At 48.4% G+C, this 21,982-nt stretch overlaps 1 protein-coding gene across 5 annotated transcripts in view; it reads left to right on the plus strand.

Moving 5' to 3' along the window:
- Window positions 1-21,982, plus strand: part of LOC114765830 (neogenin-like) — a 66,524-nt gene that overhangs the window by 13,777 nt on the left and 30,765 nt on the right. For 4 of the 5 annotated variants that reach the window (XM_028956306.1, XM_028956303.1, XM_028956304.1 and 1 more), the window contains exon 2: window positions 17,406-17,726. The exons of the other annotated variant lie outside the window; for it this stretch is intronic. In XM_028956306.1, coding sequence (XP_028812139.1) covers window positions 17,406-17,726 — 321 coding nt within the window. The remainder of the gene's footprint in view (window positions 1-17,405; window positions 17,727-21,982) is intronic. 5 annotated transcript variants of the gene reach the window in all.

Genomic DNA, 21,982 nt, shown 5'->3' on the forward strand with positions numbered 1-21,982 from the left:
CTACCCGCACCCGAGGGGCCCGCTCGTTTTTACCTTGTGCGGGACACTGCGATCCACCGACACTACCCGCACCTGAGGGGCCCGCTCGTTTTTACCTTGTGCGGGACACTGCGATCCACCGACACTACCCGCACCTGCGGTCCACCAACACTACCCGCACCTGAGGGGCCCGCTCGTTTTTACCTTGTGCGGGACACTGCGGTCCACCGACACTACCCGCACCCGAGGGGCCCGCTCGTTTTTACCTTGTGCGGGACACTGCGATCCACCGACACTACCCGCACCTGAGGGGCCCGCTCGTTTTTTACCTTGTGCGGGACACTGCGATCCACCGACACTACCCGCACCTGAGGGGCCCGCTCGTTTTTACCTTGTGCGGGACACTGCGATCCACCGACACTACCCGCACCTGCGGTCCACCGACACTACCCGCACCTGAGGGGCCCGCTCGTTTTTACCTTGTGCGGGACACTGCGGTCCACCGACACTACCCGCACCTGAGGGGCCCGCTCGTTTTTACCTTGTGCGGGACACTGCGATCCACCGACACTACCCGCACCTGAGGGGCCCGCTCGTTTTTACCTTGTGCGGGACACTGCGATCCACCGACACTACCCGCACCTGAGGGGCCCGCTCGTTTTTACCTTGTGCGGGACACTGCGATCCACCGACACTACCCGCACCTGCGGTCCACCGACACTACCCGCACCTGAGGGGCCCGCTCGTTTTTACCTTGTGCGGGACACTGCGGTCCACCGACACTACCCGCACCTGAGGGGCCCGCTCGTTTTTACCTTGTGCCGGACACTGCGATCCACCGACACTACCCGCACCTGAGGGGCCCGCTCGTTTTTACCTTGTGCGGGACACTGCGGTCCACCGACACTACCCGCACCCGAGGGGCCTGCTCGTTTTTACGTTGTGCGGGACACTGCGATCCACCGACACCTGAGGGGCCCGCTCGTTTTTACCTTGTGCGGGACACTGCGATCCACCGACGCTACCCGCACGTGAGGGGCCCGCTCGTTTTTACCTTGTGCGGGACACTGCGATCCACCGACACTACCCGCACCTGAGGGGCCCCGCTCGTTTTTACCTTGTGCGGGACACTGCGATCCACCGACACTACCCGCACCTGCGGTCCACCGACACTACCCGCACCTGAGGGGCCCGCTCGTTTTTACCTTGTGCGGGACACTGCGATCCACCGACACTACCCGCACCTGAGGGGCCCGCTCGTTTTTACCTTGTGCGGGACACTGCGATCCACCGACACTACCCGCACCTGCGGTCCACCGACACTACCCGCACCTGAGGGGCCCGCTCGTTTTTACCTTGTGCGGGACACTGCGGTCCACCGACACTACCCGCACCTGCGGTCCACCGACACTACCCGCACCTGAGGGGCCCGCTCGTTTTTACCTTGTGCGGGACACTGCGGTCCACCGACACTACCCGCACCCGAGGGGCCCGCTCGTTTTTACCTTGTGCGGGACACTGCGATCCACCGACACTACCCGCACCTGCGGTCCACCAACACTACCCGCACCTGAGGGGCCCGCTCGTTTTTACCTTGTGCGGGACACTGCGGTCCACCGACACTACCCGCACCCGAGGGGCCCGCTCGTTTTTACCTTGTGCGGGACACTGCGATCCACCGACACTACCCGCACCTGAGGGGCTAGCTCGTTTTTACCTTGTGCGGGACACTGCGATCCACCGACACTACCCGCACCTGCGGTCCACCGACACTACCCGCACCTGAGGGGCCCGCTCGTTTTTACCTTGTGCGGGACACTGCGATCCACCGACACTACCCGCACCTGAGGGGCCCGCTCGTTTTTACCTTGTGCGGGACACTGCGATCCACCGACACTACCCGCACCTGCGGTCCACCGACACTACCCGCACCTGAGGGGCCCGCTCGTTTTTACCTTGTGCGGGACACTGCGGTCCACCGACACTACCCGCACCTGAGGGGCCCGCTCGTTTTTACCTTGTGCGGGACACTGCGATCCACCGACACTACCCGCACCTGAGGGGCCCCGCTCGTTTTTACCTTGTGCGGGACACTGCGGTCCACCGACGCTACCCGCACCCGAGGGGCCCGCTCGTTTTTACCTTGTGCGGGACACTGCGGTCCACCGACACTACCCGCACCTGAGGGGCCCGCTCGTTTTTACCTTGTGCGGGACACTGCGATCCACCGACACTACCCGCACCTGCGGTCCACCGACACTACCCGCACCTGAGGGGCCCGCTCGTTTTTACCTTGTGCGGGACACTGCGGTCCACCGACACTACCCGCACCCGAGGGGCCCGCTCGTTTTTACCTTGTGCGGGACACTGCGATCCACCGACACTACCCGCACCTGAGGGCCCCCGCTCGTTTTTACCTTGTGCGGGACACTGCGATCCACCGACACTACCCGCACCTGCGGTCCACCAACACTACCCGCACCTGAGGGGCCCGCTCGTTTTTACCTTGTGCGGGACACTGCGGTCCACCGACACTACCCGCACCCGAGGGGCCCGCTCGTTTTTACCTTGTGCGGGACACTGCGATCCACCGACACTACCCGCACCTGAGGGGCCCGCTCGTTTTTACCTTGTGCGGGACACTGCGATCCACCGACACTACCCGCACCTGAGGGGCCCGCTCGTTTTTACCTTGTGCGGGACACTGCGATCCACCGACACTACCCGCACCTGCGGTCCACCGACACTCCCCGCACCTGAGGGGCCCGCTCGTTTTTACCTTGTGCGGGACACTGCGGTCCACCGACACTTCCCGCACCTGAGGGGCCCGCTCGTTTTTTACCTTGTGCGGGACACTGCGATCCACCGACACTACCCGCACCTGAGGGGCCCGCTCGTTTTTACCTTGTGCGGGACACTGCGATCCACCGACACTACCCGCACCTGAGGGGCCCGCTCGTTTTTACCTTGTGCGGGACACTGCGATCCACCGACACTACCCGCACCTGCGGTCCACCGACACTACCCGCACCTGAGGGGCCCGCTCGTTTTTACCTTGTGCGGGACACTGCGGTCCACCGACACTACCCGCACCTGAGGGGCCCGCTCGTTTTTACCTTGTGCGGGACACTGCGATCCACCGACACTACCCGCACCTGAGGGGCCCGCTCGTTTTACCTTGTGCGGGACACTGCGGTCCACCGACACTACCCGCACCCGAGGGGCCTGCTCGTTTTTACGTTGTGCGGGACACTGCGATCCACCGACACCTGAGGGGCCCGCTCGTTTTTACGTTGTGCGGGACACTGCGATCCACCGACGCTACCCGCACCCGAGGGGCCCGCTCGTTTTAACGTTGTGCGGGACACTGCGATCCACCAACACTACCCGCACCTGAGGGGCCCGCTCGTTTTTACGTTGTGCGGGACACTGCGATCCACCGACGCTACCCGCACCCGAGGGGCCCGCTCGTTTTTACGTTGTGCGGGACACTGCGATCCACCAACACTACCCGCACCTGAGGGGCCCGCTCGTTTTTACGTTGTGCGGGACACTGCGATCCACCAACACTACCCGCACCCGAGGGGCCCGCTCGTTTTTACCTTGTGCGGGACACTGCGATCCACCGACACTACCCGCACCTGAGGGGCCCGCTCGTTTTTACCTTGTGCGGGACACTGCGGTCCACCGACACTACCCGCACCTGAGGGGCCCGCTCGTTTTGACCTTGTGCGGGACACTGCGGTCCACCGACACTACCCGCACCTGAGGGGCCCGCTCGTTTTTACCTTGTGCGGGACACTGCGATCCACCGACACTACCCGCACCTGCGGTCCACCGACACTACCCGCACCTGAGGGGCCCGCTCGTTTTTACCTTGTGCGGGACACTGCGGTCCACCGACACTACCCGCACCCGAGGGGCCCGCTCGTTTTTTACCTTGTGCGGGACACTGCGATCCACCGACACTACCCGCACCTGAGGGGCCCGCTCGTTTTTACCTTGTGCGGGACACTGCGATCCACCGACACTACCCGCACCTGCGGTCCACCAACACTACCCGCACCTGAGGGGCCCGCTCGTTTTTACCTTGTGCGGGACACTGCGGTCCACCGACACTACCCGCACCCGAGGGGCCCGCTCGTTTTTACCTTGTGCGGGACACTGCGATCCACCGACACTACCCGCACCCGAGGGGCCCGCTCGTTTTTACCTTGTGCGGGACACTGCGATCCACCGACACTACCCGCACCTGAGGGGCCCGCTCGTTTTTACCTTGTGCGGGACACTGCGGTCCACCGACACTACCCGCACCTGAGGGGCCCGCTCGTTTTTACCTTGTGCGGGACACTGCGATCCACCGACACTACCCGCATCTGCGGTCCACCGACACTACCCGCACCTGAGGGGCCCGCTCGTTTTTACCTTGTGCGGGACACTGCGGTCCACCGACACTACCCGCACCCGAGGGGCCCGCTCGTTTTTACCTTGTGTGGGACACTGCGATCCACCGACACTACCCGCACCTGAGGGGCCCGCTCGTTTTTACCTTGTGCGGGACACTGCGATCCACCGACACTACCCGCACCTGCGGTCCACCAACACTACCCGCACCTGAGGGGCCCGCTCGTTTTTACCTTGTGCGGGACACTGCGATCCACCGACGCTACCCGCACCGGAGGGGCCCGCTCGTTTTTACGTTGTGCGGGACACTGCGATCCACCAACACTACCCGCACCCGAGGGGCCCGCTCGTTTTTACGTTGTGCGGGACACTGCGATCCACCAACACTACCCGCACCCGAGGGGCCCGCTCGTTTTTACGTTGTGCGGGACACTGCGATCCACCGACGCTACCCGCACCCGAGGGGCCCGCTCGTTTTTACCTTGTGCGGGACACTGCGATCCACCGACACTACCCGCACCCGAGGGGCCCGCTCGTTTTTACCTTGTGCGGGACACTGCGGTCCACCGACACTACCCGCACCCGAGGGGCCCGCTCGTTTTTACCTTGTGCGGGACACTGCGGTCCACCGACACTACCCGCACCCGAGGGGCCCGCTCGTTTTTACCTTGTGCGGGACACTGCGATCCACCGACACTACCCGCACCTGAGGGGCCCGCTCGTTTTTACGTTGTGCGGGACACTGCGGTCCACCGACACTACCCGCACCCGAGGGGCCCGCTCGTTTTTACGTTGTGCGGGACACTGCGGTCCACCGACACTACCCGCACCTGAGGGGCCCGCTCGTTTTTACGTTGTGCGGGACACTGCGATCCACCGACACCTGAGGGGCCCGCTCGTTTTTACCTTGTGCGGGACACTGCGATCCACCAACACTACCCGCACCTGAGGGGCCCGCTCGTTTTTACGTTGTGCGGGACACTGCGATCCACCGACACTACCCGCACCTGAGGGGCCCGCTCGTTTTTACCTTGTGCGGGACACTGCGGCCCACCGACACTACCCGCACCTGAGGGGCCCGCTCGTTTTTACCTTGTGCGGGACACTGCGGTCCACCGACACTACCCGCACCCGAGGGGCCCGCTCGTTTCTACGTTGTGCGGGACACTGCGATCCACCGACACTACCCGCACCTGAGGGGCCCGCTCGTTTTTACCTTGTGCGGGACACTGCGATCCACCAACACTACCCGCACCCGAGGGGCCCGCTCGTTTCTACGTTGTGCGGGACACTGCGATTGACATGTTGGCCAACGTTCATGTGGTCGCCATGGAGACACCACTGACGCTAAGGGGATTTGTGTGATCATATTCGGATTGCTTGCAATTTTCACTGCTAACCTCTGAGAGGGTTTTTCTGTAACCTGCCTCTTTTGTCCTCTGTTTCACCCCCAGTGGCCTTGAAATCCATTAAGAATGGACCTTTATCATCTGTTATGTTAAATGCGCACGCATCTCCATGTCTGGCATGAATGCTGCTATGTTGCCTCTGTTGCATCTACCGCTACATGTAAATTTATTAATGGGGGGTGCAGAATGAAGCACATGCGAGTTGAAGCGGCGTTTCAGGCCCCTCAGGGGAATAGCCCCTCCCCTCCAGACAGATCTGCTCCTCCCCTGTCTGCTGTCCTGTGGATTTTTTTTGTATGCTTTTGCTGAAGTGCAGTTTATTGCCCTGGGTCCTCACAGACCCAGTGCTCTGGTTAATGGCAATTATTCATGAAGTAATGAGGATTTTAAAAAAAAATGGAACTTGCTTTCTGTTGGATGATTCATTAACTATTGAAGATTTATTATACATGATGGTTGTAACTGTGTTACTGGTTATGGTTCATGATTATCTGTGTGCTGTACAATAGTATATAAAAGTTCTAAAGCCTGAGAATGTGATGTCATTTATCCCTGTTCACTGCGGGGCACTTTTGTTTGCTGCGCCCATCTAGTCAAGCACAGGCCTACATGACAGCAGTGAGGTCGTAGGTCATGGTGAGCAGAAGATATTGCCACCAGGGTGCCGTTCCTGCTTCGGCAGAGAGTGTAATTCCTGACTGGAACGACCCTGTCAGCACTCCGTTCTCAACCCCAGTGAATAAACGTGTGTGTGTGTGTGTGTGTGTTTTATTATTCCTTCCCTTATATGCTCATTTATTCATCATTTATTCTGCTGCTGGTTTGTTTCTGACTCCTGCATCCCCCCCGACCCCGAGGGGCTTCATAAATATCATCTCATCCAGCAGAGCTCCTGACTCCTGGCGTAAATTATTCATCCTCTAGCTGGTCCTTTCATACACAAGCACAGGGTTCGAATTACAACCAGTCCACACACACACACACACACACACACACACACACACACCAGTCAGAACGAGGATTTTTTTACTGCAGGAATTAGTGACGCTGGCGGAGGAATTTCTTGCCATGCTCGTACTGAATCTTGTATTTGGTTACAGACAAATGGAAACCGTGTGTGTGTGTGTGTGTGTGTGTGTGTGTGTGTGTGTGTGTGCGGTGACTGGAGACTCGCTGTTTCGCTCATTAGTACAATGCAAGGTGACTTCACGAGGAGATGCATCCCTTGAGTAAAAGCTGAGCACAACGCAGCCAAAAGTGATGATGCCTTCACATGTCTTTATATTTGAAACAGGGTTAGAAGCAGAGTTTATTATTAGTTCAAACAGGCATTGGTTGAATTTGCATTAATAGTTGCTGTCACTAGTACAACCAGGATCTAATGGCTCATTGTTTCATAGTAATGTTCTGTATTTGCGTGTTATACTGTTTTATTTGGTTTAAGGTTATTAATATGACTGATACATATTGCTGAGACTACAGTAAATGAAATGGAGCTGTCAGTCACTCAGTAAGCCATCATCTCAGCAGTCAACCTCCGACTCTCACACACTTTGGCTGTGTGTAATTCTCCGGCATTGCTGATGGCTGCACTCCGGTTTCAGACACGAGGGAGAAGTGATTCTGCTGCTGATTTCTTCTCAGGAATTCTCAGGATTCTTCTCACTGTATCCTGTGTGTGTGAAGGTGAGGTGGAGTGGGTGGTGGGGCTTTGTCTGCCTGTGGGAGCTGTGAGGCAGGGCTGGGTGGAGGGGGCGGGGCTGGTGTGCTTGGCGGGTTGCCAGAATGGCCGCACTCAACACGGCAGACAATGAACACCTGTGTGAGGCCGGGTGGAGGAGGGAGACCGCAGCAGGTTTGGGGGGCGGGCGTGATGGTAGTCTCTTCAGGGACGGAACTACACCTCGTTACTGCTTAAGGAAGTTTATAACCGTTACAGCGTCACCATGGTAACAATTGGTATGTGTTTGTCAGAACAATGGCGGCCTGCCCCGCCGTTCTCTCTGAGTAGGGTCCTGGCCAGCAGGCAGAGTGGAGGCGATTTTGAACGTGCATTAGAAAAAGTCGATTGTGAATGAAAGCGGCCGCTGCGACAGGAAGGGTAATGGTGGTCGTGAATGCAGCACCTCTTACATCACTAATCAACTTTCCTATCCTACACGCAGAATTACAATTAGAATCGGGTTTATGTGAGCGAAGACAGACAGGAATTTGACAACTGTATAAAACTACAGTATACAGTATGGTCTAAACTCTTCAGATATAAGGAGCCTTGACTTTTTTCATCTTTTTTTTTTTTTTTTTTTTTACTATTCATGCCTGGATGGATTTGTAGAAGAACGACTTTCCTTTGCGCCATGTGTTGAGGCGATGGCGGGCGGGACAGGAAGCGCCCCTTCTGCTGCCTCTCTCTCCCATGGAGGGTACACCTGCCACAGGGACGCCACCAGATTCTGCTTCTCTTCTGGTCGCGCTTGTTTAATGACCCGTATGTATAAAGGACGGACTTCCCTTTCTGCTGCGGCCTGCAGCAGATGGATGTGTATTCGGTGCCAGGCGGGATAACCGCGGCACAGCAGCGTTCCAAGGATTCAGTGACACCTTCTAAATTACTGCACCCAGTCAGGCATTGGGTGGATCTGAGGAAAATGAAAGTCTTTTCTTTTCACCCTCCACTCGATGTCATAGACAGGCAGGCTGGATTATGGTAATGTGATTAGGGAGGATCACTGTGCTTGTCTGCAGATCAAACAAGCCAAAGCAATTAGCACCGCCCAACATCCCCCTCCACCCCCCAGTCCTGTCTTCTGATACCTCCTGTGCTCCCTGGCTCGACCATGGTATTTACTGCACTGTCGACAGTGTTCTTTTGTTCTGAAATCACATTCAGTCATCTTCCAACAGTACAAGTGCTTCCTGCCCAGACGACCAATGTTCCTCAGACGCTTTATACATGTTTGTTAGGCAGCATAAAGATGTTTAAGCAAGGGGGACGGGGACAGACAGCCAAAAAAAGTTTCATTAGAGCCACAAAATCCTTTTAAACTGGGATACAAGACAACAGTCACTACCTGTCTATCACCTGTCTATACGCAGATCCTTAAAAAGTCTTAAAAAGTCTAAATAATTTGGTGGTTTTCTAATATGTTTTGCATGTTTGTGTATGAGATTGAAATGACGCATAAATAAGCAACCACAAATATCGCAGTTGCCTCCTAGTGGCTTGCTGCAGTACAGGTAATATGAGTCTGGTAACATGGAAAAAGGCACAAAAAAAAAAAGACAGAAATTCATAATTACACATCATTAAACAATATATTAATTAAGATAAAATACAATTAATATATTATTTTAGAAGAGCACCTGACTCTCAAAGTGTCTGCCGAGAAAGACTACAAGCGTAGTTGACTACCCTGATGCAGGATCTTAAATTTCCTTTTTAGTTCTTTATTTAATAAATTTGACTTATTGTAAATAAGATTTATGTTCCTATGAACAATCTGTTATGTGTGTGAACCCTTGTTCATGAGCAGAGTCCTGGTGAATAATTGAAGACACACTATGAACAGCACATCATAGGAGGGCACCCTCCTGCAGTGGAGAGAGAATTCAGTTATTAAATATGAAGTGTGTGAGGCTGTCTGTGTGTGTGGGGGATGTTTATTACCTGCTTTTGGTCAAATATTAATTTGCAGCTCATGTCTGTCCCTGTTTGGTATCAGATCATTATTTAAAGTGAAAAAGTGAAGTGATTGTCATTGTGAAACACTGCAGCACAGCACACGGTGACAACAAAATGTGTCCTCTGCTTTTATCCATGACCCTTTAGTGAGCAGTGTGTGGGGACATGGACAGGCCACCATACCTCACACCACGACCCTCTATCTGTTATTGTTACACTGCATGCACAATGCACCTGCTGTTAAGAAGTTTGAACAGACAGCACTTTTTAAAGAGAGAGTTGAGAATCACTGATCTAGAATATTGTCTAGAGGTGGTCAGCACGAACACGAACCTCCGGTCTATAGGGGCAGTGAGCATGGTGGTTAAAAGCAGAGGACACATTTTGTTGTATCACCTTGTGCTGTGCTGCAGTGTTTCACAATGACAATCATTTCACTTACACTTTGTACCTATTGTTTCCATATGAGTCACTGCTTGTAATTTTGTTTCAGTGTTTGGTAAAAGTGTTTTGCATGCTGTAAATTAGTTTTATTTAATGTTAATATTTTAATAAAATGTTAATTTAATTTGCAATTCTCGACTTGTAAAAATATGTGAATATGGATGCTGAGAAGGTGAAACGGAGGCTAGACTCTGCACATTTTCTTTTACTCTTAGTCTAGCTTTTTTAAAAAAAATTTTAATGTTTCTCTAAATATGGCATTTGAGTACAATTTAAAAAATAGATATATAGTTGCATCATAATTATAATCACATGACATCCCTCTGAATCTTAATCGAATCGATTCCCAGGTTGCCGGTTCGAATCCAGATCCACTAAGGCACCACTGAGGTGCCACTGAGCAAAGTGGCACACACTGCTCCCCGGGAGCCTGTCATAACTGCCCACTGCTCAGTTGTTAAAAGCAGAGGACACGTTTTGTTCTGTCACTGTGTGCTGTGCTGCTGTGTTTCACAATGACTTCACAATATAGATATTTGATCGTTACCTGTGTCACCTCTGTTGCATGCCAACCTGATATGGATTCCGTCAGCGTGGATTGATCTCCTCTATGTTCCCATGTAGCCACGGTCACATACCTGGGTCACACTGGGACATGCAGGGCTTTTCAGTGGCAGTCCTACGGTCATCTGTTGAATGGAACAGGTTTTACCACCATTCACCTCGCATCAGCCATGAATACGGTGTGTGATGTGAAGATTGGAACAGATATGCTGGGGGTGCGGGATATTTTAAGGCTTTTTGTGTGGATATATAACATGGCTGTGTAGGCTCTTATCTGTGTTCGGCTGATAAGGGCTGGCAGAATAATCTCGTGTGTAAACACACTCTGCCTGTTGGCTTAGTGTGAGAGAGACACACACCACTGCGGGTTGGCATGTTGTTTTGTGACCCTGAGAGAGGTGGTGTGAAGCGGAGGAGACCCCTGATGCCATCGGGGTAACAGTCTAATGACGCAGATGTGGACATTACAGTCATGGGTTCTGGGTTTTATGGCTCGCAATGCCTGCCGGTTCTTTACAGGAATCTCACCCTGCACTTAACAGTCCCAAATAGCCGGCTATTTCTGTCTATCTGTATTTTAAGTAACGTGGGCGTGTCTTGCTTAAAGTAAATGACTTGCAGAGCGGAGCGTGGCCTTTCATCAGCTGCTTCTCTGGCGTTGGAACCAGTTCCCCTGTCTTCTAGTGATGAAGATCGTCCTGGGTTCTAATCACCAGGAAGTTGCTTTCCACTCTGTGGGCCGTGTGGCTGTTCTCCTTGGTGCTTTCCAGGTGATGAAGTGTCCGTGTTGAGGTGCTGCTCGCTGACTGGCTTTGTTAATGAAGGAGACTACATGAACCTGCATACATTGCATACATGTAAAACAGATGCAAACTCACACAGCAACAGATGAAATGATGAAGAGATGGAGAAATTGAGGTTTCAGTACCTCCACAGGAGCCTCCCTCCTCTCTCCATCTGTTCTCCACTACCCCGTTGATGATGGTGGTTTTCCAGGCGGAGCTGCTGGGGGAGGGGCCGGTGATAGAAGTCGTTGCAGAGGAAGGGCTGTTGTTTTTTTCTGAAATGTGATGCTGAGTGATTGCCTAGTGGTTGGCTGCATGTGGATCTACAACAGTTAATTGATTTCAGACTGTGTGTGTGTGTGTGTGTGTGTGTGTGTGTGTGTGTGTGTGTGTGTGTGTGTGTGTGTGTGTGTGTGTGTGTGTGTGTGTGTGGCAGACTGAGGGAGGTACACGGGTCAGGCAACAGTGGATTTTATTGAGAAAGAAACATACACTTTGAATATCCTGCCACCACCAATCAGCTCCTGCTCTGCCCCCACAGACCCCACCATGTCTTTTAATTGGCTGAGACGTTGTCTTAAACATGAGTGTAGTGAATGACCCAGCTTTAGCCAATAATCCAGATTTGATTGATTAACAGAATGTGAAAGCGTCTGAGATCTGCGCATTGCTAGAAATTCTCTGCTGCCTGTGGGCAGTTATGAGGTTGTATGGGACCTGAGTGGCGTGATGGGAGCAATATGAGAATATGTGAATGTAGTTGGTTTGTGGCTTGGTTTTATTGTAGTTCAGCAGCAGCAGCAGCGGGAGTAACGTTTACGGAGGTCCCACCTCCTCCCTGGAAGGCATCAGGTCAGTTCACTCCATCAGAGACCCCCTGTTGGTGTGTGTCTGTCCTGGCCTTGAGCAATCTTTTTATTTATTAATGGAGTTTGTCTATCAGGCGATGCCACCTTGTTGGGAATTAATTCAGGCTGGGCCCAGTTTTTTTCTTCTTCTTTCTTGGTCTGTTGTGTCCTACAATGAATGTGTGTCCTGAGGGGTTCAACATGTCTCGTTTTTTGTGTGATGTGACGTGTGGATTGCTTGGTTCCATCTGGTGAATAGGAATAATCTGCGTATTGCTGCTCTGTTGGGTGCCACCCCTTTGATGATTTGTGGCCAATCGCTGTGGTTAATTACTTCCGCCTGGACAGCACAGGGGTAAAAAGGCAAGGTTACCACGTCCCACATTCTGTCTGGACCCCTCATTAATTCAATTGATTTTCATTGTAAATTTAGCTTTTTAGTTTCATCACTATTCCACTTTAATACAGAATAAAAAAATGTTCCCATTGAAAACTCTACTCTGCCCCACCAGGACGTTCTTTCCAAAATGAAGAGATTCGCTGAGTTCTCTGGTCTGCCTCTTCTGGGCTCCTCGTTTGATCAGGGATTAGCATGATGTCCAGACGGCAAGGGATTACTTGCCTGGTGGCACGGTTCCTGCAGAACAGCTTTCATTTGCTCTCTGTCCCCTAGTGTTTGGAATTCTTTCCCTCCGCTGCTCCTGTCCTGCTTTGAGGGAAATGATTGACCGACAACCAAACCAAACATAATCCTTCTAATACTATAGGCCATGGGAATGGATCTGATTGCTAATGGGAATGCAGAGTAATGCATTTCTTCATATAAACCTGTTTGCAACATATTCCAGGTCAGATCTAACCACAGCTGTTCCCCTAGAAACTTGTTTAGAGTTATTGTCACCAGCCCTGCTGACTTGACTATGACAGATCATGTCCCTGCAGGGCCAGCGACATGATGTGGAGGAGCTGCTGCCACAGCATATCTCCCTGGTCCATGTTTGTATTATGCTTCGGTGGCTCCTAGTGGCTTGCGGTGATCTGTCACCACCGTACGTGTGTCTCGCCTGCTCTCAGCTTGTTCTATTCATCAACACCAACATTTATTTCTTATGTAGCCCAAAATCATGTACAGTATGTCTCAATGGTCTTTGACAGCACCTACAGTTGACACCCCCCACACTTGACCCTTTGGCACACAAGGAAAAACTCCACACAAAAAAAAAAGAGAAAAAAGAAAGGAAGAAACGTTGGGAAGGAGTGATACAGAGAGGGACCCCCTTCCAGGGTAGAGTGAGCCTGCAAATGGTGTCAGTGCAGGGTTGGTGATGATTTGTACAATAAGGAGAAGTCCAGGATGTATTCAGTGTCATGGTCTAGATTACGTGTCCGTAATGATGTTACTGGTCCATTTGAAGATCCCTGGAGCTGTAGTTGTAACGGTGGTGGTGGCTGTGGTGACCCTCTGGTTCGTTTCATGCTATGTCCTTGTTTAGCAGTTGTCAGGAACCAGGATTTATTTGCTGGTCTGATCACTGGGGTCTGCCAGTAGTCTGGGTGCTTGATTCCGTGTCTCGGAGAAAAACAAACAGAAGCAGCGGCAGACGGTTGCACTGTACGACCGATACTGAAATATGTGGTTATAATGGTATATTGGTGCTACAGTGGCCTGGTACCCTAACTAGGACAGCCTAACTAAGGTGAATTTAACACTGTCTGTGTTTAACAGGGTGACTGTGTGATAAAAATGGACTTTAATTGACACTGTTTCTGGGACTTTAACAGAAGGCTCGTGAAAACAGATTGGATTTAAATACTGAGACTGAGTCTGAGTCCTGAACACTGACAGGCAAGCCGTTCCACAACTGCGGAGCTCTATAGGATAAGGATCTGCTCCCAGCTGTGACCCTATGTACTTTGGGTACCAGTAGTGACTAGGGTTGGGCATCGTTTTGATTTGAACGATTCCGATTCTTCCTTTCAATTTCGGTTCTTTTCGATTCTCAATTCCGATTCTTTGTGGGCTGGAGTCAAAACAAAACAGAGGATAATTTTATTTTGATTCAATATGAGTTGCAGGAGCTGCAGCCACACAGGAGAAAATTAGGAATGCCTCTGCACCAGACCAAAAAACAGATTTATATATGTAGAACTTGCAACCTGGTGTGGACTCTCTGTACATGTATAAACTTAATTCGTTAAAAACGGTTCTTGTTCAGAAATATGAGCATGTCTGCCTTCTCAGGCTGTATCCGTGAACGTTCAGCACAGATTCATCATCACAATCCATATTTTGTTTGAAGCGTGGGTCTAATGCTGTTGCCACTTCAAGAAAGTTCCTGATGTCCTCGCTCTGTAAAATAAAAATGTTATTTAAATATACAATAAGGTCACAGGAATAGAATAATTTAATGTATTGTTCTTTAATGAAAGTTCACCTAATTTTTACCTGATATCGCTTGGACAAGTTTGCCCAAACTTGCTTCTTGAGATTGGATACAAATACTGTGTCTCCCTCAACAACAGTGGTGTAAAAGTGCATCTCTAGCTTTTTGAGAATTGGCAGGATCTGACCACATGTGGGGTTCTTTTCTGTTGAAACGCAAAGTGTGGAAGTGTAAAGAACTCTCATCAAGTTGATGAAGTCCTCTGCCTTCCTGAAGTCTTCTTCACTCAGCCGGGCAAGTCTGTGTGTGACAATTAGGATACATTTTATAATATAAAATGAATAGTTATTTTTGCTTACACTTTTATCTATTTATCACTTTGTTTTACTACACTTTTACTAATTATCTAACATTAGATTGTCACTTGAAGTTAACTGAATCTTGAGCTGCTTAGTGTTTTATTCATGGTGCTGTGCTGTATAAATACACTGAGTAGGATACCCAGATTTCCATCTATCCTATCTAGCTCTACCTGTCCCTCTCCATATTCTTTCTCAGCCGTTGATCCAAGCTGGCTGCTTGAATTGCAGGGTATTGCTCTAGGAATCTATCCATCATAAGGTAGAGAGAGTTCCATCGAGTTCTCACATCAAGTGTGAGTGAGTGTTGCGGCAGCTCTGACACACACAATAAAATCACAAATACAAAGAAACAAATGATAGTATATCACCATAAAACATTTATGTGATTTAGTTACATTCAGACATCAGCTATTGTTGTACTATTTGGAAAAAAATAAATGCATACAAAATTTACGTTACTAAAAAAGGCATTTTAATTATATAGCATTCATTGTGGTCAAATGAAACAAATGTAGTGATTCTTACTGAGGAGATCTTGCTTCTCTCACAGAACAATCTTTGCCATCGAGGATCTCTTCATCCACACAATGATGGTACGGATCTTTGCAGTCCACTGAGTCACTACAGACAGGGAGTAGATACTCTGTGCTGCAAGATTGAGTGTATGAGCAAAGCAGCCAAGTTGTAGTTTAACAATAAAGCGCTTGACCAAATTTGGTGAACAACAACGTTCGTGTAGACAGCTTTGGTTTGCAGCACTTTTTGCTTCATTTTGCCCTCCACTAAATAGTGTGCTGTGACAGTTAGGTAGTGGTCTTGAGCAATGCTAGTCCAAGAGTCACAAGTGAGGGCAACAGAGTGGACATCAGCAAACTCAGAGATTACATTAGATTTTTCTATCTTGTACCAAATTGGGATTAACTGGTTTGCCAATTAGTCTCTGGTAGGGGGGGTGTACTTGGGGTTGATAGAATGGATCATATCCCTGTGAACATAAAAACGCATAATGATAGGACCTAACATAGGTTTGGAAGCAAGATTTCTATCTTAACTCTTTGATTAACATTAACAGTTACCTGAACAGTTACTCTACTTTACTACGTGAAGACAAATCACCATTGATGTCCACAAACTGATACCGATCATTCAGATATGATCTGAACCATACAAGGGCTCTTCACTCTGCGGTCTAGCTCACCCCAAACCATCTGGATTTTTGATGCCTTCAGTGAGAATCTACCAATGTAAATGGTCATGTAAATAAAGAAAACACATGAAATGAGAAGGTGTGTCTAGACTTTTAGCTTGTACTGTACTTCATGGATAGTTACTGTCTAGGTATGCACTCAGCTGCTGGGCTACGACTTCTTTTAAAATGTTTGATATAAACGGAAGGTTTGATATCGGTCCATAATTCGAAGGCTGACCCGGATTAAGGTCAGGCTTTTTAATCAGGGGTCTGATGACTGCTACCTTGAACGAACTTGGTACGTGGCCGGTGCTAAGCGACAAGATAGGATATATCACATCGGGTGCTACTTGTTTAAGGAAACTTGTAGGAAGTGGATCCAATGTGCAAGTACATTGATTTGACGATGAGATTAATTAATTAATGAAGTGTTCTGCTATTCGTAGATTAACTGCCCTGCTGTCCGGTGGGCGTTTACGTTTTGTCGAGTTTAGGTGAGTTCAGATGTAATTCAGGAAGTCCTTGGAAGTAACACCAGCTCACGCCAAACACACCAAACAGTAAATGACTAGCAGGACTCATCAGGACTCCCGGGGACAGCTGGACTAATCTTTATGAAAGTGAAGGGTCTCATCACCCACAATTCTACTGTAGGTATCACTTAAAATGCTCAGTTCAAACAATGTGCAATTCCATATTATTATTTTTTTTATATGACCTTGGATTCAGGAGATTGTGGCTAAAGTTAGGAAAACAGTTCAAAGATGGGAGAATTTTCAGGGATATTGATTCTGCACTGTGGGGGGTGGTCATTGTCCCTATTCTGTGCCTTGGCGAGACCGTCTGCCATCTTTGGTGGGGACATAAGGATGTATTATTGATACATTCATCATATATTTATCAATATCTATCTGAGACATCTGTGTATTAACATAAATCAGTATGTAAACATATTGATTCGCAGTTCCATTTATTGCCATCCTCGTACCAATGATGGGACAGACGGACAACTGAGCAAATTCTCCCCCAGCACATCCCAAAGATCCTCAGTTGGATTCTTCCATAATAATGGTCCGTCACGATCCTTCCCATTTTTAATTTTTAATGCAGTGGACAGATCACAATTTATTCACGGCAATTTATTTCCAGAGTTGTTAATTATCATTAAACACCAGGAGGTGTATTTTAGATAACTAAATATTAGCATAATCTGTTCAGCAGAAGCATGTCTGCAGGTCTGAAAGATTCATCGTTCTTCTGGAGCAGGAATATGTGTGTAATGGACGAGGTTGGGTGGCTGTATGTGGTGAATCTTTTTGTATAAACTGTGTTTCTCCTGTTCTGTGTTCTTCCAGACAGGAGGACAGTGCGGCGCTTCTCCAATTTTGGATTCTCTGTCGAGCCTGTGGACACGGTGGTGGTGCGCGGCGGCCCCGCCCTGCTCAACTGCTCCGTGTTCAGTGACGCTCCGGCCCGCGTGCAGTGGAGGAGGGAAGGGATCCTCCTCAACCTGGCCTCTGATGAACGCCGGCAGCTCCTGCCCGACGGGTCCCTGCTCATATCCTCCGTGGTTCACTCCAAGCACAACAAGCCAGATGAGGGGGAGTACCAGTGTGTGGCCTCCATCGAGAACCTGGGCACGATCAGTAGTCGGACGGCACACCTTTATGTAGCCAGTGAGTAAAAATATCATCTTAATAGTGATTAATATGTAGCAGACTGCAACATGTTACTTTATCTTTATTCATCTCTTAAGGAACCATGTCAGAACAGGCATCCAATGTTATCATCATGCATCAATAAAACCAAAGAACATCACAACAGGTGGTAGTGGCCTAGTGGGTAACACACTCGCCTATGAACCAGAAGACCCGGGTTCAAATCCCACTTACTACCATTGTGTCCCTGAGCAAGACACTTAACCCTGACTCAACAGCTGTGTGGTCAGAAGAAAGTGTCATTATTCTGGTGTCATAGTTGAGCAAATGAACCTTAGAACACACATCTTTCACCAGCATCTAGACATAGTTTGGTTAAGCCTGGTTGAAGTTCTGGTTTTGGTTGTTACATATAGAATAAGTTTTTTTGGAGGCAGATTTTTATTATTGACAATTAAGGTTGGACATTATGGAATTATATAGATATGCTTTATAAATGTGTATAGTAATAACATTTAATAATACTATTAAAAAGTCTATATTATCATTATATAATCTATATTAATAAAACAGATATAGTTTGAAAATGGGTATATTAATAATAATTTTTAACTTTCGACACCCATACACTGTAACTTGGATCTGTAACTGGAAACAGTGATTCACGCTTTCACTACGACCCGCCTTGTAATTCAATTAGCACAAAATGCAACTGCACATTTTCTCAGGCAAGATCACACAACCCCGATCTTAGTCTCACTGCACTGTCTGTTTTAGAGTTCATTTTAAAATTCTTTTATTTGTTAAGTCACTCAATGGCTCAGCTCCAGCCTATTTGGCAGACCTACTGCATTCTTACACTCCTCCCCGTTCTCTCAGGTCTTCTAACCAGAGACTATTGTCTGTTTCTAGGTCATGGTACAAGCTCAGATGCCGCCCCACGTTTATGGAATGACCGACCAATCAGTGTCAGACAGGCCCAGTCAATCACTAAATTTAAATCTCGTCTAAAAACCCTGTAATCACACCCAGTGGTGTATATATATATTACTTTTTGTCCCTGTCTGTCCTAACGTGCTTTGTAAATAAATATGGTATGGTATTAATCTTTAATCACTATTTCTCTCAAGACTTTTAAGTGGAAAAAAAATGGCATAAAGATACTAAATGTTGACATATTGTGATAGCAACTTAAAATGATTGTATTTTGAGAAAAACGATCGTACACATGCAATTTCCATTCGAGGGGCTTGGATGTGCACATGTTCTACTCCACCACACATTTATGGAAAGCTTGGATTGTTGGTACTGCATTATGGGATTGAGTTTGGCAAGGCATTGCATTATGGGATCTAAAGTTATCAGCACATTTGTGGAACACATGCTTAAAACTGAAAGCTTTATTTCATTTGTTAAACATGCTGTAGGAGTTTCTGTGTGGTTAAGTTAATCATTTCTAGGTATAGAAGTGTGCCGTGTGAACTGTGTGTGTTCTTTTTATGCGCTACTGTTTTCTATTGGCTATTTGCGATGTGCGCCTTCTGCTTGACATGGAGCAAGGAGGACACCGAGTGGTTGGAGGGGCATGTGTGGGGAAGTGGTGGCCTAGTGGTTAAGGAAGCGGCCCCGTAATCAGAAGGTTGCTGGTTTGAATCCCGATCCGCCAAGGTGCCACTGAGGTGCCACTGAGCAAAGCACCGTCCCCACACACTGCTCCCCGGGCGCCTGTCATGGCTGCCCACTGCTCACTAAGGGTTAAATGGGTTAAATGCAGAGGACACATTTCATTGTGTGCACCGTGTGCTGTGCTGCTGTGTATCACAATGACTCTTGATAACCAGTTGAGGAGGGGCTCTTAAAAGGCACCAAACATGCTGATTAGATGACTACAAGTCAGATGAAAACAGAGATCTGTACTTTGTTGTGCTAATGAAATAACTGAAGGGGTGAAATTATCGTACATTATGGGATTTCTGGAATTATTAATCTTACAAAGGTTAAAAATATTGTACAAATACAATAATTACCGTACATCTTCCCACACTGGTGTGAATATAAATTTTCTGTCAGAATTTGCACATTACTGTCGAACATTAAGCAACTACTTCAAAAGAATAGTTAATAAATGAAAGATGTTTTTGATGAAGTACATATTTTAATTTAGCCTCCAGCAGATCTTTGTTCTTCACCATGTGGAGCTGTAATAAAATCCCTCCCTCCATTCCTGATCATGATCATTACCAATGAAGTGCTCAGTATTGATTATGTGCAACATAGTTTTATCTGAAACAGACACATATGTTGATCCATCTGGCTCCATCTGCAGAATTTGGATGAAAAGTAAATTAGCTACATTTTTAATTAGCCACAATAAGGCAACTCTCCTCATTTTAATAACTAGTTAATCTTCAAATAATGCATCGAATAAATTCAGCTCATAAAAAAAGGAAATATAAACAGCACCAACTGTGCACAGAATTGAAAGGAAGCATAGTAAGATTTCTTTCATTTGTATAACACCTTAAATATGGAATTATTTAAAAAAATAAAAATCCATTCACTGCCTCTGGAGCAGCCTCCACCATCATACAGTGGTTTAAAAAACTACTACAAATGATTCTAGTGCATGTGGTTGTGTTGGGAGCTGAAGGCCGGGTTCGAGCCATCCAGCATGGTGGATGTATTTATTTCCTTGTATGTGCTAATGAGGAAAGGGAACTGTGTTTTGATCAAATGATGATATAAGATCTTTAGAGATCTTGTAGTGTTCCTTTTTATCTTAGGATCTGATTCGTCTCTCTCCCACTGACTTCTCAATCACCGCTTCATTTCACAACCACGATGAGTCCACCTGCACAATTTCGCACAACACAGCCCATACCTTCAAACAGGTTCTATTAATTCAGGTAATGAGTGAAGGACAGAAGAGCTTCTTTAAAAAGAAGTAACAGATCTGTGAGGGATAGAATTCTTGAAAATGTATACAGTGTGATGGATCATGGATCTGTGGTTTTGCTGTTGACATTATTTAAAAATCTGATTATCATATGATACATAATTCACCATAGTTGGAGAAAGTTCTTTTAAAGCAGGGATTTGTGGGTTTTTAAAGGGAGCAGAATTTAGTTTGGGTAGGAGGGAAGCACAATTTATGTTCAAACAAGCGAAAGTGATCTTTTTGTGCAGTTTCAACAGAATTGAATATTTTTGAATACTGTCTGCTTGTCTGTCAGCTACTTGCTGGGACTGTGACAGATTTTAGTTCATTCCAGCAGCTTCATTACTTTATCAAGTAAGCGATTAATTAATAGATTTATTGCCTGGAACTGACAGAAGTGCACAGATGTCCCTCACCTTATTCTCCTAATAAACGTAACGCATAGCAGTGTGCTGAAAGCTTTATAAAAGCTGATCACATGATCACCGCTGGGCAGGTCGCCCTTTTTCCTGTGTTGGTTTCGGGTTCCCACCTCTTGTCACCCCTGTGGCGTGGCTTGGACTGAATTTGTCTGGGTGGGTGGGGGTTTTGGCAGAATTGGACACACTTGAGCCTACAGAAGGGGAGTATTTTACTCTGTCTCTGAGGTGGTAAACTGAGAGAGGGAACAGGAGCAGGAAATATGACGTGGGGCTGAAGATGAAAGCCAAGCTGAACTCTGCTTGTTCAGGCCTTGGGGAACTTGGAGGAATTCTCTTCTTCTTAATGGCTGTACAGAGTGTGTGTGTGTGTGTGTGTGTGTGTGAACCAGGCCGTTTTAGGTGTTTCCAGTGGTTACTGATACGTTATCCTGTCTTTCATCAACACACACACACACATTTACATTACATTACATTTACAGCATTTATCAGACGCCCTTATCCAGAGTGACTTACAATCAGTATTACAGGGACAGTCCCCCCCTGGAGCAACTTAGGGTTAAGTGTCTTACTCAGGGACACGATGGTAGTAAGTGGGATTCGAACCCGGGTCTTCTGGTTCATAGGCGAGTGTGTTACTCACTAGGCTACTACCACACACACACACACAAACAAACAAAGTTCCGATGACCACAGTAGAAGCTGTCTCTGTGTTTATGGGGCTGAGGGTGTTGTGATGTAAGTCTGCTGCTGAGAGAGAGATTGGATGGAGGAACTGCAGTCTTGGTGACGTGGATCTGTGCCGTTGAAATGTGATCTGCAAGATGAATAACCTCCACCTGCAGAGCTGTGGTCTCCCACAGCAACAACCTTGGCTGAAGGTCATTGTAAACTGCTCTGCCCACTGGAATGAAAGG

The sequence above is a fragment of the Denticeps clupeoides genome, chromosome 16, assembly GCF_900700375.1.
Source record: "Denticeps clupeoides chromosome 16, fDenClu1.1, whole genome shotgun sequence".
NCBI classification, from domain to species: Eukaryota; Metazoa; Chordata; class Actinopteri; order Clupeiformes; family Denticipitidae; genus Denticeps; species Denticeps clupeoides.